This window comes from Mrakia frigida (assembly GCF_051309035.1).
Source record: "Mrakia frigida strain ATCC 22029 unplaced genomic scaffold BDY24scaffold_13, whole genome shotgun sequence".
Taxonomy (NCBI): domain Eukaryota; kingdom Fungi; phylum Basidiomycota; class Tremellomycetes; order Cystofilobasidiales; family Mrakiaceae; genus Mrakia; species Mrakia frigida.
In genome coordinates this window covers 72,038-89,399 of record NW_027481268.1, presented here as the reverse complement: position 1 = coordinate 89,399, position 17,362 = coordinate 72,038, and the positions used below count along the sequence as shown (strand labels likewise).

The 17,362-nt window shown below is 54.3% G+C and overlaps 4 protein-coding genes across 4 annotated transcripts; 1 reads left to right on the top strand and 3 right to left on the bottom strand.

Annotated features, from left to right (window-relative positions):
* Positions 1-282: 282 nt before the first annotated feature.
* On the bottom strand, positions 283-1,405 carry PSF2 (DNA replication protein PSF2; the record flags this gene model as incomplete). Its single annotated transcript, XM_076642721.1, has 5 exons — positions 283-432; positions 566-671; positions 848-950; positions 1,063-1,177; positions 1,286-1,405. The coding sequence occupies 5 exons, from the start codon at positions 1,403-1,405 to the stop codon at positions 283-285; spliced, it is 594 nt and encodes a 197-aa protein (XP_076497109.1).
* A 1,407-nt stretch (positions 1,406-2,812) lies between these two features.
* Positions 2,813-5,418, bottom strand: MET1 (uroporphyrinogen-III C-methyltransferase; the record flags this gene model as incomplete). The annotated part of the gene is made up of 3 exons (XM_076644558.1): positions 5,395-5,418; positions 5,189-5,306; positions 2,813-5,094 (listed from the first exon to the last, which is right to left on the bottom strand). The coding sequence occupies exon 3, from the start codon at positions 5,048-5,050 to the stop codon at positions 2,813-2,815; it is 2,238 nt and encodes a 745-aa protein (XP_076497108.1). The 5' UTR covers positions 5,051-5,094; positions 5,189-5,306; positions 5,395-5,418.
* Positions 5,419-5,518: 100 nt separating this feature from the next.
* YME2 (Yme2p) lies at positions 5,519-10,450 on the bottom strand. The gene is made up of 20 exons (XM_076640172.1): positions 10,196-10,450; positions 9,937-10,010; positions 9,516-9,819; positions 9,361-9,430; positions 9,194-9,280; positions 8,833-9,110; positions 8,684-8,757; positions 8,447-8,610; positions 8,210-8,288; positions 8,047-8,136; positions 7,900-7,973; positions 7,587-7,823; positions 7,337-7,521; positions 6,957-7,265; positions 6,730-6,876; positions 6,560-6,662; positions 6,441-6,501; positions 6,406-6,408; positions 6,034-6,283; positions 5,519-5,954 (listed from the first exon to the last, which is right to left on the bottom strand). Exons 1-20 carry the CDS (start codon positions 10,439-10,441, stop codon positions 5,931-5,933), a joined length of 2,859 nt encoding a protein of 952 aa, XP_076497107.1. The 5' UTR covers positions 10,442-10,450; the 3' UTR covers positions 5,519-5,930.
* Positions 10,451-13,105: 2,655 nt separating this feature from the next.
* On the top strand, positions 13,106-14,514 carry BDY24DRAFT_369920 (uncharacterized protein; the record flags this gene model as incomplete). The annotated part of the gene is made up of 3 exons (XM_076638083.1): positions 13,106-13,596; positions 14,042-14,242; positions 14,373-14,514. The coding sequence occupies 3 exons, from the start codon at positions 13,106-13,108 to the stop codon at positions 14,512-14,514; spliced, it is 834 nt and encodes a 277-aa protein (XP_076497106.1).
* Between the last annotated feature and the right edge of the window lie 2,848 nt (positions 14,515-17,362).

Genomic DNA, 17,362 nt, shown 5'->3' with positions numbered 1-17,362 from the left:
GCGAGATGCAGACTGGGGAAGGGGAAAAGACGGAAAGAAAACAAAAGCTCACCTCCGGGCATCATGACGCCGATCGAGCTCTGCGACCCGAGAAGCTTGGCGGAGGTACCACCTATGTACCATGAACGCTTGAGGGTCGACTTCCCCGTCGAGGAGAGGAAGGAGGGTCCAGACGAAGGCGTTCGTCGCGTGCACAGCTCCGCACGTCCAGCTCCCTGTGGAAGAGATCTCTCTTTCGTCCCGTCGCTCTCCCCGAAGCAAGAGAATGATGACCAGAATGAATCAATCATCTTCATCCTCGTCATCGTCGTCCCGTCCTTCCGCTCGACCTCCTCCCTCCTCCTCAGCAACCTCCAGCGTCCCCATCACTCCCATAGCTCGAACGAAGAACGGTCGAAGCTCGTTGATCTCCAACGGACTCAGATTCGTCAACTGCGAGCAATTAAAGTCAACCAGAAGAAGTCTAGTCAGCTCCTCGAGCTCTTTGTGGAAAGAGAAGCAAGGCGCGAAAAGCGAGACGACGACGAACCTGCAGATACTCTCCGTTCAGCCCAGTCCCTTCCACACCGATCTGAGGCATGATAGCCGTCCGAAGTTTGGCTTGACGGACTTCACGGATATCCTTGAGAAGTGAACGAAGTTGTGAAGGGGAGATGAGGTTGTCGGGAGCACTTTGGAAGCCAAAGGTGGAAGAAACAGGTCAGCTCTCGCGTTTGTTTCCGCTCAACGCGTCCTTGGGTCGAGCTCATTTCCCTCCCTTCGCTCCTTCCCTTCCCTTGGAGCCCTCTCTCTCTCAACCCCACTGACCTCCCAGTGAGATAGATAGATGAGCGATGATGGGACTCACGCGTCTAGCAGCAGTTTCGAGATCTCTAAAAACCTTCTCGAAGGTAAAGGAGCGAGGGAATCCGTCAAGCTCTGTTCCGTGGCTAGTAGCGCTTGCAGCGACTCTGTTTTCCCAACAAACAACAAACCAAACCAGAAGCGACGCGTCAGCTCTTCCCCTCTATGCATACCAGGCCTTCCTCTGTCTCTCGCTGAGGGATAGAGAGCTGAACTTACCGACGTTCAACCAATCCGGCGGGACGACATGACACCTCCTCTTCCCTTTCAGATTCACAGCCAGCCAAACGGGGACTCTAGTCCTTTGAGGTGGTCGGAATGGACCATAGACTCCCTGTAAGTGATAGAAGAAAGAAGGAAAGGTCAGCGCGATGTGAGGCGGGAATGGTCGAGCTCGAAAGAGAAGGAGGATGGACAAGGGAGGAGGGAGGGTGGAACGAACGGAGAGCAATCGAACCGAATCCATTCCAAACAAGGGAACGATAGAGAGATGATCTTCTTCAGATATGAACTCCATCTCTTGAGGTGTTAACGAGGACGCGTGAGTGGCGGGGAGAGCCATGGTCGACGAGGAGGAGGAGGAGGGAAGGGAGCGGAGGGTTGTTGAGCTCGAGAGGTCGCGAAGGGGAGGAGGGCTTTCGCTTGGGTGGTTCGAGACGAGTTGAGCTGATCAAAGGGTTGAGGAGGTGAGACGGGGAGGTTGCTGATCTGCTGCGAGCTTGAAAAGGATTTTGTCGAGGTGCTGACGGTTTGAGAGAAGGGAGGAAGGAGAGAACGAGCTCGAAACTGAAAAGGTCAGCTCCTTCCCTCCGAACGTCGAACAGTCGACCCTTCCTATCTTCTCTTCGACATGTCCTTCACTCCCAACGACCTCGCGGATATCATTGGCATCACCTCAGCTCCCGATGGTCATCATTCCAACTTGCCTTCTCAGAAGCAGGTTCAGAGAGCTGCCGAAACGGTCAGTCTCCCTCTCCCTTCCTTCTTCTCTCCCTTCTTCTCTCCTTCAAAACGCTCACTGGGCTTCCTCGTGTTCCCTGCGCTTCACGGATGGGGGGGAAATGGGGGCAAGATGGCTCCTTCTGGGTGAGCAACGCTTCTTTCTTAGTCAGTCACTCGTCTCCGTCAAGCGCTCATCTCTCTTCAAAATCGGCTGCTCTCTCCCCCTTCAGCTCGAGTTCGCCTCCCAGTACCTTCCCTCTCTTTTCAGAACCCACGTTGGAGCCCACTTCGACCTCAGTGGTATCTACTTCACTCTCATCTCGTACAAATACCCAGCGATATCGTCGACCTCCTTCGTCCACATCTCGCTCGTTTCGAAGGGATGAGGCTTTCGAGTTTCCAGGTCGAGGGAGCCGAAGCGATGAGGCTCAGCGTGTTGATTGGGAGAGAGAAGATCCTTGAAGTCACCAAAACACAAGAAGTATTGCTTCAAGCCCTCCTGGTGAAGCTCGAGCTCAGCGCGTCTTCGTTCGGGTTCCTTTCCTCTCGACGTGTCGTTGATTCGTGAGTGGTCTTCTTCGTTGAGCGTCTTCGTTCAACCCCCAGGACCTACTGACGCTCTTGACTTTTCTTAACAACTCTTAGACGAATTGGAAAGTGGGATCAGAGGACGAGCCGTCGATATTCGCTTGTGGTCTCACCTTTGATTCTCTCACGATGACGGTTGTCTGTCTCGAAGCCTACCACCTGCAGAAGGAAGAAAGAAGTCTGGTATCGGGAAGACTAACAGCAAACTGGAGCCAGATTTCGCCTCAGTCTCGCCCGCAGACTCCGAACGAAAGAGACGCGTCGTGTGAACGAACAAACGACTTCTTCTTTCGACTCCCGTCGAGATACCTTGAGGCTGAAACCATGTAGATGGATCACAAAAAGCAAAAGAAAGCACTCTAAAAGAGACGCAAACTACAACCAAGCCGAAGGCGAAGAAAAAGAGATCGAGAACCAAAGATCAAAAAACGAAACGAAACTAAAGGAACTCCTTCCACTCGTCCCTCAACCCCTCCCTCACGATAAACCCACCCTCATCTCCACCCAACCACCTCCTGACCCTCGCTCGATCAGCCTCCTCCCCTTGCTCCCCGTCGTCCAAAACTCCCACATCTCCCTTCCCTTCCAGCGCCAACACCGACCACCCAATGACCATCATTCCTGGAGGCCTCTGATCCCCAACCCTCTCCAGCGCCGCTGCGATACCCGAGAGCGTCGAAGCGACCATTCGTTGATCTGTGGAGGAAGCTCGTTCGATGATGGCGATGGGCGTCCAGGGTGGGTAGGCTGCTCCAAGACGAGATCCGATGTCGTAGGAGACTCCGGCGGAGGAGGTTGCGGGGATGGAAACGAAGGCTGAAGGGATGGGTGCTGAAGGTTCGGACGTGGGGTTAGGAGTGAGAGAGGAAGAAAAGGTGGTAGTGGTGGTGACGATGGAAGAATCCGAGTAGGAAGACGAAGGCGAAGGTTGCTGAAGGACTTGAAGAACCGAGTTGAGACGCGCGACTCCCATCAGCACCAACAACGTCCTACTCCTCTCGTACCCAGGCAGCTGAACCGCCTTCCCCTTCCTCCCAACCCCAGTACACAGCACCATGCTCTCCGCCACTCCCCTCTGCGTCACAGGGACCCCAAACATCAACGGACCAGCCAACGCCGAGCTCACTCCTGGCACCACCACACTCTCGAACCCGTGCTCCCTGAAGAACAGCACCTCCTCTCCTCCTCGTCCGTAGATGTAAGGATCTCCCTGCTTGAGTCGAACGACGCGTTCTCCTCGACGAGCTCCTTCGAGAGCGAGCGCCATCATCTCGTTCTGAGCTCCCTCGGCGTTGCCTGGGAACTTTTTGGCGATGTGAAGCGTCGTGGTTGAAGGGATGAGGGCGAGGATCTCGGCTGGGACGAGCTTATCGGAGAGGACGAGGGTGGCGGTGAGGAGGGACTTGTGGGCGGCGATGGTGAGGAGGGAAGGGTGACCTGGTCCTGAACCGAGGAGGTGGATGACTCCTTTCGGGGGGAGGGAGGGAGGAGGAGAGGGAGGTCGAATAGAGATGGAGTGGATGGGAGAGGTTTCAAATGTGGAAGAGGAGGAGGCGATGTTGTTGGCTGAAGAGGAGGTGGTAGAGGAGGATTGGGTCGTTGAAGATGAAGGTTGGGAAGAGAGGGAGGTGGTGTTCGATTCCTGAGGCGCGTCTCCTCCTCCGTCGACCGTCTCCGAGAATCCTTCGTCGACAATCCCCTTGCTAGCGTACCTCCCCAAGATCTGATCCATCTCCGGCTCCTTCAGCCCAGCGAGGTACTCGATCGGCCAGTATTCCGAGACCTGAGCGACCCATCGCATCCTCCTCTTCGTCTCTTCCTCCTCCTCCTCGACGAGTTGAGCGGCTGCGACGTACGAGTCGTCGAGCTGACGAACGGGCGAGTTGAGAGGGATGTGAGGTGTGGATGAAAGGTCCTCCTCTCCTGCTCCTCCTCCGACGTCCAAGAAGACGCGGGTCTTTCTCCTCGCCTCTCCTTCTCGAGCTGCTGAAGCTCCGAGACGCGCCTTCTCCCTCATCCTCCCCACGTTCTCGACGGCTCCTCCTACGGCTCGAGGAAGACGAGCGACGATCTCCCTTTTGATCCTGGTGGCTAGACGACATCCTCGACCTGACGTTGAGACGGCGATCTGGAGGGTGGACATCTCGGAGGAGGAGGAGGGGTCGAGGGCGAATCGGTGGGAGGATGGGAAAGAGAAGTCGGAGAGGGCTGGGTGATCCGAGATGTTGACCGGCAGACGAAGAGCGACGCATGCTGAACGGATAGCCTTGATGGAGGCGAGGGATCGACGAGGTTTGGCGGTTGTGGAGTTGGTAGAAGCGTCGAGGACGGCATCCGTAACGCAGACGAGGGCGAGGTCCCTCCCCAGGGCTCCGAAGGTCTCCTCCCAGAACGAGCTCGATTCCTCCTGGACGGCCGAGACTGCTTCGATATCCAGCCAGTCGATCTCCTTCCTCTCGACTCGCCACTTGATCTCGTCGCAAGCTGAATCGAGTCCTGAGGAGGAAGAGACGACGACTCTAGCGTTGGCGTCGAGACCGAGGAAAGCTCTCGAGGCGGCGATTCTTGAAGAACCGAGAACGAGGATGGATCGATCTTTGGGAGTGAACGAGAGGAGGAGAGATGCTGATCCAGAGGGGGTAGGGAAGGGGGAAGATTGCGTAGAGGTGGAGGCCATGCTTGAGGGAGAGGGAAGTTGAGGAGGAGGGGGAGGTTGGAGGGCTGATAAGAAAGAACGGAGCGAGGGACCGGTTGTCAGCTCTACAGCTCCTCGATCTAGAGATGATAAGAGACGAAACTCCCTCTATAAACTCACGTAAGCTCTATAGAGTCCAGTAGAAGTCGAGCGGAGCCGATCGGAGTAGAATCGAGGTCTGGAGGTTGGTGGGAAGGAGAGGAGAGAAGGGAAGGAAGGGAGAGGTGAGCTCGATGAGCTTTTGGGGACGAATGAGAAGAGGTCGGTTCAAAGGTCAGTCTTCAGAGTCCTGGCAAAGTTTCTACGAGATTCGGATTCAGACTCACGAGATGTAGATGCTACTGAGTCAGATGTGGGTGAGAGAGAAGGAGCAGTGGGAGGCAGCAAGGGAAAAAGACGAGCTCTCGATTCGACATCCTCCGAATGACAACTTGATTTCATCGAGCTGAAGGCGTTGCAAAGAAGGGAGAGGGCTGAAGGAGGCTATCTACGACAGGAAAAGCTTCGGAGGCGAGCTATAGATCGAATTGAGTAGCTACAGAAGTCGGCCGAGAAGGAGAGGTGCAGTTTTTTGCCGAAAGGGAAGCTTTTGGCGCAGGTCCGAAGAAAAGCTCGACGCGTCGAGGCTAAACCTTTCTGTCGTCCTCAGCACGAGCACCAGGGGAGGAGTTGGACTCTAAGATAGGTAAAGAGAAGCTCGTTGAATGTATTCGTTGTGCCAATAGCGAAACAAAACGTTGTTTTCGACTCTCTGATTCTCTGCCTCGGTTTCCCTACTCCGTTTCCTCTTTCTCTCCTTCTCCCAGTCTCGTGGTTCCTGCATCGACAGAGACATTACTAGATCGTTCGTCATTCCAGTTCGTTAAGCGTTCGAACTCAGCACCGCCTTCCGTCACCAATCAAAGAAAGGAAAAGAAAGGGTTAGCCATCGACGCGTTGGAACTTCGAGTCTTGAGATCTCTCACCTTCGTTGCCTCGTTCTCCTTCTCCAAAGTGTTGACCTTAGTCTGAGCGACCTTGAGCTTCTCCAGCAGGTACCCAGCCCTCATCTCGATCCCCGACGCTCCGCTGAGAAGCTTCCATCCAGCTCCAGTCTCGAATCCGATGTCTTTGAGAGATAACAGCTCGGTTTCGGCTGACTTGATCTCGTTCTCGCTGGCGGCGATGACTTCGGCATTGAAAGCGATGGTTTGAGAGGCTCGGAAGACGGGATCTAGGAAGGGGGAAGAGAGTCGATCGGAGTCAGAGAGGGCGAAAAAAGAAGGAAGGGGAAAGAGATCGTGCTGACCTTCGACCTGAGAGAAGCGTCGAGGAAGAAGAGAAGAAGTCAGTCTCGATCGTCCGAGAGCAGCAGATGGCGAAGCTCCGACTCACAAGTTTCTTGAAAGCAGCGTGGTACAAAGGCTTCCCGGGCTTGACGAGAGAGGGTCGACCTTGAAAGGAAGAGCCTCGAGTCAGCGAAAGCGACAGCGACGAACCAAAGCTACTCACCGTTGATATACGTGATGGACACAAACTCGGCAGCCTCGAGGTTCTTCAGCTTGTCTTCAGCTCCCTTGAATGGGAACGCGAGAAGGAGGGCCGAGTACGAGAGCTGCAGAGAAAGTGACGAAGGCGTGAGTTCGAGTCGCATCCGACGATAGTAGAAGACAGAAACTCACCTCTCCCTTCGACGAGAGATCCTTCACGATCTTCCAGGCCTGAGCTCTACTCCAAGGAAGGTTCTTGGCCTCCTCAGCGTCGTCTCCGAACACGCTTTTCCTCAGCTCGACTTGGGTTCGAGTCAGAATGTCCTCGACCGCATCGGGCTTTTGCGAATGAAGAAGACACAGTCGGTTCAGTCCCTACTCCCACGACCTTGAGACGAGAGAGATGAAGAGGGACGCACGATAGTCAACCCAGATCGAAGCTTGACCAGGAGCTCGTCGAGATCCGTCATTCTACCTCCCAACGTCCTTAGTTTCTCCTTCTCCTCGCCAGTCATCTCCGTTCGAGCCGAGCCAAGCTTTGACGAGACGTACTCGAGGGAAGTCTTGTGATCGGCGTCGGTGAGGGAGATGGCGTTGAGGGGTTTGGAAGGAAGAGCTTTGGCGAGAGGTTTGGAAGCACTGGTGTTGTCGCCGACGACGACGACCTGAGCGATCTGGTTCTCGATCAACGAAGCACTCCATTCGGCTATGGTGTTCCAGAGTTCGTCCTGGAAGAGAAGAAAAAAGGAAGTCAGACACGAAGGAAGGAAGGAAGAAACGATCGATCGTCGCGACTCACCTTCTTGCTTCCCTTGATGGCGAAGTTCTTCAAGACGATAACCGGGAGAACCGCGATCGTATCCCTGTCCTTGTCGAGAGAGCTGATCTCGGTGGAGGTCTCGTGTGAAGATTTGGTAGAGGAGAGGAAGACGGCATCGTTCGGAGAGGCAAGGTCGGCTGGAGTCGTCCTCTCGTCTCCGTATCCTGCGAGGGATAGGAGTTTGTAAGTAAGCGAAAGCCTTTGACTGCAAAGAGGAATAGCAACTCACCGACTTCACTAATCAAGCCGTTACCAGCGACGTCGTCCATCCTCGGGTCATGGTATCCGATTCGTTTCAGGCGTTCACTGAAGGCGACCTCCTCAGCCTCGACGACAACGCGATTGGCGTTCGTTTGCACGAGCTTCTTCTGTCCTTCAAGCTCGTGCTCTGAAACGTGTTTGAGGGAAGCGCTGACGACGTCCAGGATCTGCTTGAGCTGAGTCGGGAAGTCGGTCGAGAATCCAGCTGTAAGGGGATGCGGAAAGGAAAGCGATCAGTTCGAAGAGAAACGACGAGGCAAGCGGGCGTCAACAAAACGAACCCTTCTGTCCGATAAGACCCATGGAAGCGAGATCGATGAGACTGTTCATACTGGTGAGGAATCCAAACATAGGCCTGGAAGGAGAACGGGGACGTGTGAGTTCGCTTTGTGAGGAGGAAGAGAAGGAGCGAGGGAAACGCGTCGTACCAGTATCCGGTCTGATTGGCGAGTTCCGCAATCATGGCAGCGTCGGTCTTGGCTTTGGAGATAGCAGCACAGTCGATGATGAGGTACTTCCTGTTTTTCCAGAACGAAAGAAAGCTCTGTCAAAGTCGATCGACGCGTCGAGGATGGCGTAAAATCGGCTCACTTTCGCTCGTTGTCGATGATCTTCTGAGCGAGAGCCGTCTTTCCGCTCCCATGAGGTCCGGTGAGGACAATGAAACCAGCTGAAAAAAACGTATAGGAAGTAGATCAGCGATCAGCACGGCGACGAGGAGGAGCCAACCTCTCTCTTCGAGCTGGCCTTTCCTCCCTTCGCTTCCCTGCATCGACCCCTGCTCCCACCACCCGCCTCTCGTAATTACAGCACAGCACGTTCACTCACTTGGGTACTCGTGCATCCAGTTCTCCATGATCTTCTCAGCCTCGTTCCGCTCCCTCCAAGCGTCCGTCTCGGTCTCTCCTGACTTCGGAGCAGGAGCAGGTGGTTCGGGGTCGTCAAAGAAGGAAGGAAGAATAGTTGCACCCAAGGACTTCAAGTATTTGATCCTGCGAAGAGAATGAAGAGAGTCAGCGTCGACCAGATCAGGAGCTCGACCTTCTCGTTCGCTGGAAGACCCACAAAGTGTAGCCTTCGATGTTGAAACGACCGAGAATCTTGCTGGAGACCATGAACTCTCGGATGGGATCGAAGAACTGGATGCGTCGACCGAAGGAACGAGGTCAGCAGGAGCTGGCCTTGAGGACGCGTCGGAACGTCTCGAAACTCACGGTGTACGAAAGGGTTCCGATGAGGAAAGCCAGCAGAGGAAGAGCAATCTTGGGATGCCCTGAAATCCAATCTCTGACGACGTGCGCTTTGAGGGGGGAGACGTAGCTGAAGCTCATTCGAGTGAGAGTCGAAGGAGAATTGGAAGGAGGGTTGGGGAGAGGTGAAGCGACGGAAGGGTCCTTGGAGACGGTGACGACTCTGGGTGGGGTAGGAGGTACCGAAAGACCGTGAAGGCATGAAACAGCCGCAGTTGAGGAGTGGAGACGGGTGAAGTTGACTGCGAGAGAGGAAATCAAAAGAGAGAGAGATCAGAACGAACTGAAAGTCCATGGAGGTCAAGATCGAGGGACAAGGACTCACCGAGAGCAAACCGAGGAGTGAGAGCAGGTTGAGGAGCAGGAGGAGTGATTGAAGAGAGATGCCCATAGGGACGAAGGAGATCATACACTAAACAGGACAAAATGAGGGGATCAGCGACGGGTCGAAGGAACGGTTCGAGACGGGAGAGCGAAGGTCGTCAAACTCACGCGTCTCTTGATTTACATCAGGGCCGTCGAACTGAATCCTAAGCTGAGAGCTAGGAAACCGATTGAGGTCCTACGAGCGAGAGAACAACCGTACGATCAGCTCCAGCTCTGCGACGCGTCTTCGATCAAACCTCCTCCCGTTCTTCGAAACTCGCCTCATGCCACGGCCGTCCCAACACCCTCCAAATCTTCCCAGCTCCCAACCAGCTCCAAGTCTTCAGCCCACCAAGCTTCGTCGCAGCATCGTTGAAAGCCTTCTCGACGTCCGTCAAAGCCTTCTCTGAGCCTCCTTCCTCCTCCGGCAAAGGGACGTAGGTGAAGCGAACGAAGACTCCTCCGTCCTTCGCCTGCTTGACGGTCTTCACGTGCTTGAAAGAGTGAACGGGGATATCGCTGCAGATGAGTGAGAACTGGTCCAGGAGGTCGTCTTTCCGGAGGAGGGCGAGTTTTGGGCGAGGGCTGAGAGAGAGGAAAGAAGAGGAGGGGAGGGAGAGTCAGCTCAGCTCGAGCCTCACTTTCCCTCAGAGCGTGCCGTTTCTTGACGTCGTTGAAGCATAGGAAAGATGGTCGACTCACTCAAGCTTACCGAGCTGTATTGGGAAAATGCTTGAGACGAAAAACTGAGCTTCGAGAGGAGGAGGAAGCACGATCTGTCGAAGGCACGGTCAAACAAACAGTGAGCTCGCATCTTTCTCCTTCCTTCCCTGCTTGTCAACAGGGTCCCGGAAATCTAGTAGCCGCTCTTAGCTGCTGAAGAACGTCTCGAACGTACGTCTCCACTAAGATCTGTCTTCACCTCTGCTCGAAGAAACGCGGGAAGGAAGGTCAAGCTCACCTCCTTCTCCTGATCTCCTCCAAAGTCCTCCGCCTTTTTCGCCGGCTCAGGTTCCTCAAGAGGAGGTCCTCGCGCATCCTCCACGGCCTCATCTGCGTAGAATCGTCTTGAAGGGAAGAGGCGAGTTGTTGGTCGGACGGAGAGGGGAGATGGTCGAAGAAGAGGGAGAGGGAAGGAGGAAGGTCGGAAGGGAGTCCGTGATGGCAGCGAAACAAGAGAGCTCGTCCGTAGGAAAGGGCGAATCATCAATGCGAGCTGGGATGATCCGAGGTTCAGAGCGTGTCAGTATGACCTTGCTGGATAGAGATAGTGGAAAAAGAGCTCACGAGGTGGGCATGCAGTTGAGGGATCAAACGGAGGGAAGTGAGGTCGAAATGGGCGAGAGGAGAGAGCCGATACGTCATGCGAAGAGAAAGAACGAAGGCTCATGCAGATTTGCCCGAGCCGAGAAAGTTTGCTCCGAACGTGAAGAAGAGAGATCTCTTGTCATGATTGTAAAGAAAGCTCGAAAGAAAACGGCAAAACCTTCCCTTCGCTCCGGCGTCCACATCTGTCCAGCTTTCAGCCCATTCCTGATCTCAACCTCCAGCGACTCCCCTTCCTCCCCCAGCCCTTCTGTTCCAACAACTTCCTAACCGACGTCCCAACTGCCGCCGACGGAACCAAAGAAGGAAGGGGGATGATGGACGTCGGAAAGGGAGGAAGGACAAGTCGAGCTCAAGCGTTTCGAAGTCATTTGGGTCAGTTCTTCCCGTCTTTCTTGTATGCTCGGACAGCAGAAGCAAGAAAAGCGAATAAAGATACCAGTACAATGAAATTAGGAGGCTACTGATCTTGGAGCCAGAAAGCAAAAAGCGCGGGAAGAAAAGCGAAACGAGCGAGAGGACGGAAGCGAGAACGAGAGAGACAGAACACACGAAAGGAGAGACAGGGCAGCAGAGCTGGGAGGAAACCATAAAGACGAGAGCTAACGAGACGATGGACGGGGGGAGCTTGGAATAAGAGGGGGGAGGGGGGAGGGAGGAGACACAAAAACGAGAGTAGAATGGAGATCAAGCGAAACTGGCGAGCTGATGCCCCTCCCCCTCTTGTAGGTGGATCGACCCTGTGCTTCGTCAACTTTGATTGGCGATTGGCGAAAGGATCCTTCTTCTCAGCCTCTGGGAGGACGAAGGGTATAAAGAAACGGGAGAGCGACGCGTCGTTAAGATCGCTTTTTTTGTTCAACGGCTTGGGACGGCAGATCTTCTTTTTGGCTCTCCTTCCGAGGTGCCCAGTTCAAACCAACCAGTGTGGCTCTTTTTCCCTTTTGAACAAATCTGTTGAAGGGAAGGGAGCAAAAAGTTGTTCGGCCGTTTGGTCGCGTCGAGAGGGCCTCGCCCTTTTTCTCGGATCTTCTTCTTCTTCTTCCTGTTGAAGGACCATGTTGAAGAAGGAAGGCAGGGAGGTTGAGAGTTATCGTTCTATAGAAGAGCCCGTTCCATACTTTCAAGGGTATGGGGAGGAAGCTCTGAACGAGGAGATCACGGCGAGCTCATCCACTCCCGTCCTCCCTCCCTCTCTTCTTCTCGTTTTCACGCTCGAAAGAACGAGCTCCTTCCGCTCCTTCCTTCCCTTTGAGACGAATCTTCCCTTTCGTTCTCTTCCTTTCAACGACCACCTCCTTATTTTCGTTCACCGCTAACACCGATCTTGACCTCCTCCCAAACGACGACGACGACGACCATCTCGAAATCATCATCGCTCTTCTTTCTTCTTAGAGACGAACAAAGAGAACGAGCTCAACCGCTTCTTCCTTCCATCTCAAAGAGACTCTTCTACCTCTTCATCCTCTCTACTACTACCTCTTCCTTCCTCAGCAGAGATGATTTCGACTCTCCCGCTCTCGACCGACCATCTCGAAATCACCGCTGCTCTTCCTTCTTCTTCTTCGGAGGGACGAACGAAACGAACGGGCTCAACACTCCTTCCTTCCCAGGGATTTCCCTTTTTCTACTTTTACGACCTCTCCCTCCTCTCCTCTTTGACAGAAACAACCTCAACGCTCGCCCTCTCGAGGGTTCGATCGATCCTCTTTTGTGTCGCTTGTCTGAATGGGGGAGGAGCGAACGAACGAGCTCACCTTCTGCACTTCCCTCCCTCCCTCTCTTCTCTTTCTCCCTGTTTCTTCTTCCCCTTCAAGCTTTCCCTCTCTTCTCTCACAGGGAGAGCTCACAGCTCTCTCGCTCAATCCGACGCGTTCTTTTTCTTTCTTTCTTTCTCGAACGATGAAACGAACGAACGAACGAACGAAGCTCAGCCTTCTCGTTCCTCTTCTTCTCTCCTCCTCTTCTTTCTACACCTCTTCTACTCCTCTCTTCGTTCTCAGACGACCTTTTCAGCCCTCTACTAGAGCGAGACGAGATCGGCTGTCTTTGTCTCGCTCTTCTCGTCTTCCCTCTCCTCCTCTCGCTCCTCGCATTCGCTTTTGCCCTCCGTTTCCCTCCCTCCCGCTGTCCCCTCCTTCTTCCTTTCAGCATGCAAGGGATCAAAACAACTCTCCCGCAACACCTACGCTTTCCTCCTTCGCAGAAGACGGGGCCTCGCAAACGAGAAGGTCTGGACGCGTCGGATCTTTGATTTCTTCACCCAGCAGTTTGCTCCCTTCCCTCCTCCCCCAACACCAAACAGGTCAGGTGACGGAGAGAGCCTCTCTTTTTTGACTTTCGGGTCTTGAGCAAAGGAAGACTCAAGAACGGGCCTCGCCCTTCAACAGAGTCGTGTTTGGGCCAAAAGCGAGCGAGCGACTTTGTCTTTGTTCTTTTTCCTTCCTTCCCTCCCTCTCACCCACCACTTCCCTTCTTCTCTCTCTCTCTCTCTCTCTCGCAACCCTATCTCCTCCTCCTTCTACTCCTCGTCGTCCCTCCAAGGATGAACCACTCGAACCATCCAGCTCTGATCGGCCCCGTCGCGTTCATCGGTCCTCAACCCTACCCAGGCCATCTCCAGCAGCCCAACAACCGAGAGATCGTCCGACATCCCAACACCGCCGCTCTTCTCTACACCTTCCCTATGACCTTCAACCAGTCCTCTACCAACGCCGTCCTCCTCACCTGGTCCAACTTCAACCGACATCAGTACCACCTTCGTCACGATCTCATCAACGGCTTCCTCCCCGCCGCCAAAAACGTCCTCACCGCTCTCGGAGGATACGACTTTGCTTGGGGAATCGAGAGACACAGGACCGGAAACGCTCATCTCCACATGGTCGCCAGGATCACCAAGGGAACGACCATCGTCTCCGCCAACGATCTTGAGGTCCCCTACCGAAACAGGTTCTGGCATCCCGACGTGGCGATGGTGGATCAAGGAAGGACGAGCTACAACAGGGATGTCGATTTGAGAAGAGCCGTCGATTACGTGTGAGTGTTCTAGGTCTCTTTCTTCTTTCCTCGTTTCTCTCGCGTCGAGAACTCACGTCTCTCTTTTTTGGGGGGGTCTGGCTTCTTCAGCAAGAAGGGAGGCATGAGCAAGGGAGCTGGAGCGTACAACTGGCTGTTCTGGGCGAGAAGATATAGGAGGTGGAACGCAGTCAGCAGGCAGTTGGACTGGTGCTGAGCAGGAGGACGAGGCGACGCGACGGGGGACGCTTTGATTTCGTTTTTCACGAGTTACGAACGATGAGGGATTCTCGCTTCTCCTCCTTTCCTTTTCCTCGAGAGACCTTGCAAATTTGAAGACTCGAGAGCGAGAGCCAGCCTTACGAACAATCTCGAGCTCACCTTTCACCTTTCCTCCTTCACCTTCCAACCATCACATCCTCCTCCTTCCTCCCTTTCTTCTTCCCGCTCGCTTCTCTCCTCGCAGCTCGCCACTATGGACCTCTCCTCCTCTTCTTATCGGCCTTCTCGCTCCTAGCAACTTCTACTCGCTCCCAGGACCGCACTCGAACCAGCGATTCCTCGTCGAGCTCATCTTGCGCTCGTTTCTGGCTCGTTTGGTTTGGACTGGAGAGGATGCAGGGAGGAAGGTTTTCTCGGATCAGAGCCTTCTCATACGTCTATTCTCGTGAGTCTACTATCTTCGCTTCTCTTTGGGCTCCTTGTAGACGAGCGAGGAGCTCAGCTTCGTCAAAAAGAAGGAAACGGTCGAGCTCACCTTGTTCCTTCCCTCGTTTCCCTCAATCCGTCTCCTTCAGGTCTCCTTCTCTTCACTACGATCCTCTGGCAGGTCTCCATACACGCGGCTTTCCAACAACCACCACTTCAGACATGCTCCTCGCTATCGACATGGACGACTCGTCGACTTCGACCGGCTTTCACCTCCTCTCCTTCCACTGACGGTCCCGCCAGCTTCGTTCACTCGAATCTCGTTGCATCGAGTTCGCCATAACTCTCTTCGTAAGCAAATCTTCTCTCCTTTCATCTCGCTGCAGAGGGATTGTTGTTCGTTGGGGGTCTGGAGTCGGCAGAGAGAGCTCGACGGAAAGGAGGAGTCGAACGAACGAGCCGACCTCCTCCCTTTCTCCCTTCCTCTCCTTTCTTTGATCTTCTCTATTCAGATTTTCAACCCTTCAACTCGTCAACGACCTCCTCTTGGTCTTTCTGGCGTCCTTTCCAGTCCGGTTCAACGATCCTTCTCGAACGAGCTCGTCCTCCTCCTCGTTCGGTTCGCTCTCGAGAGGCCGGAAGGGACGGGACGGGGAGAGGAAGGTTTTCACCAAGGAGAGCGCACATATACACACCGTGAGTCTTTCTCATTTCTTTGCTTCTCTCTGGGGGTCTATAGATGGACGGAGCAGCTCAGCTTCATCGAAGGAAGGAAACCAGTCGAGCTCACCTTCTTCCTTTCCCTCCTTTCCCTCTCTTGCTCCTTCGTCTCACTCAGCTCTCCCTCTCTCAACCAGCAGTTCTGCGACCCTACCTTCAATCAGCTCTCCAACAACCAACCACCACTCCAGACGTCCTTCGTCTTTCCTATCGACGCTGGACGCTCTTTCGACCTCGACCTTCCCTCGTCTCCTCCTTCCCACGGTCCGCCCAGCTCCCGTTCGCTCGGATCTCGTTCTATCGAGCGATCTATAGGTTTCCTTGTGAGTTAAGCTGTCTATTATTTTGCCTTCTTGTGAAGAGATGGATTCAGTCGGGTCCTCAGAGCGCTCGAACGAACGAGTCGACCTCTCTCTCCCTTCTCTCTTGCTTCGATCCCTCTCCTCCTCGCCGTTCTTCTTCTCGACCGCTCTCCCTCTCCCAGAATCTACCACCTCCTCTTCGCCTTCTCTTCGGTCGCCCTTCCCAGTTCAATCCAACTCTCCTTCTCGATCAAAGCTCAAACGAGGGACGCCGTCGGTCAGCTTCGACGCCAGGGACTCGCTCTCGTTTGGATGTATGCTGGTCAGGGAGAGGAGGAGGAAGGGAATGACGGTCCTAGTTGGAGAGAGGAGAGAGTATAGAAGCGTCGGGCGTTCCTGTGAGTACAGTTCTTGCTCTGGTTCGAGTGGTAGATGGGTGGTGCGAGGAGGGAGGGGGGGAGGGGGGGAGAGATGAGCTCACGTTCGAGCTTCGAGAAACGAGTGCTCGAAGGGGAGACTGTTCTCGAGGTGGAGTGGGTCAGCTTTAGGATGTAGGGAACGAGGCAGGATGGCGGGAGAAGGGGCAGCCCTGTTTTCGATACGTTTTTCTTCGTTTTTTCCGAGGAGTTGGAGCGATCAGATGGAACTGCCAGAGATCAAGGCTGCAAACATCAGCTATTCGATCACCGAGAGTTCGGGATGGAGGGAGAGACGAGTTTCTGGTGCAAGGGAAGAGAGGGAAGCTTCTGGATGGTTGGGGAACGGGCGACGTGGACGCGTCCATCTCGGTTTCACCATGCTCCTTTCCGGGAATTGAGAGGGGGAAGATTTTTTCAAAGCATACAAGGGACGATTCAGTCTACGAGATTCGACTCGATCAAGTTTTCGCAGATTTCACTCTCTACATCGGTCAGGGTGCGTCCTTCTCTTCTTCAACCGGCGATTACTACATCAACCCTGCGCATATTTTCATCTTTCTTTTCGTTTACCATGTCTTCCAGTCTGTAGCTTTCGAATAGTGTAGCTCTCATCTCTCTACGATGAGTTTCAAATTTGTCGAAAAAATGAGGATTTTCGAGGTCGATTTTCTCGTTCCCCTGGAAGGCACTGAAGCTAAAACTGCTACCCTCTAGGCTTCTCGAACAGGTCTACCCGCTCGAGAAATTCGTTGATCGAGATAATTCGCCCTTTGAAGAAATTCCACTCTCTCCGCTCACCGCTTTTTTTTTTTGAAAAGCCTCTTCCTCCTTCCTCTTCCGTCTGACTTCTTCTCCTCCCAAACCACCACTCACCACCCTTCCCTCCCTTTTCTCTCCCTCTCTCTCTCTCTCTCTCATTCTTCACCATGGAAACTACTAGGAAGCTCAGGTCCGAGACTGGTTCTGTTCCTGTAAGTGATTCGCCCCGTTTCGACGTGTTTGAGGGAGGAGAGGTCGAGGACCCCCCTTTCTTCCCCGTCTCCCCACCTCTCCTCTCCTTCCTCCCCTTCCTCCCCTCCTCCCTTCTCGCCAGCTCCGTGCTTCTCCTGAGCTGACTCCCGCTCGCCTCCTTTTCCCCTTCCACCACAAGTCCTCCTCCCACTCCCACTCCTCCTCCTCCTACTCCTCCTCCTCCTCCTCCTCCTCCAACCCTTCCCCTCGCTTCAATTTCGAAGCTTCGGTGGCCAAGCAGTTCCCTGGCCGCTTCCCTTTCCCAAAGATCTGCACCCCCGACGGGAAGGAAGTCAAGCTCAACAAATTCCAGGTGGGAAACCTCGTTCGATACGGAGAAGGTCATCTTTGCTTTGTGAGCTCAACTGTCCTTCCCCTCCTTCCTTCTCCCTCGCGTTCACGCCCAGCTGAATCGTCTTCTCTCTGCTGCAGGATACGATCGACGGGGTTGAACCTCTCTCCGATGGCACATGGAGGATCTACACCCCCCTCATCCGAAAGGAGGGCTTGACCTCGAAGGAGTATGTGAGTGCCTCGCTCTTACCCCTTCCTCCCTCTCCCTCTGCTGACTCCATATCTTCTTTCTAACAGCTGAAACTCGTTCGCTTCGAGTTCGAATGCCCGGTCTGTCTTACCCCTGACCTTCGTGATCTCAAGGTGAGTTTCCCCGCCTCCCTTCGTTTCTCT

Coding starts and splice junctions, on each gene's coding strand:
- YME2 (XM_076640172.1), bottom strand. CDS start 10,441: ATGATTCGCCCTTTCCTACGGACGAGCTCTCTTGTTTCGCTGCCATCA. Junction 10,011..10,195: donor GAGGAGATCAGGAGAAGGAG/GTGAGCTTGACC, acceptor TGCCTTCGACAG/ATCGTGCTTCCTCCTCCTCT. Junction 8,289..8,446: donor CTGGATGCACGAGTACCCAA/GTGAGTGAACGT, acceptor CGTTTTTTTCAG/CTGGTTTCATTGTCCTCACC.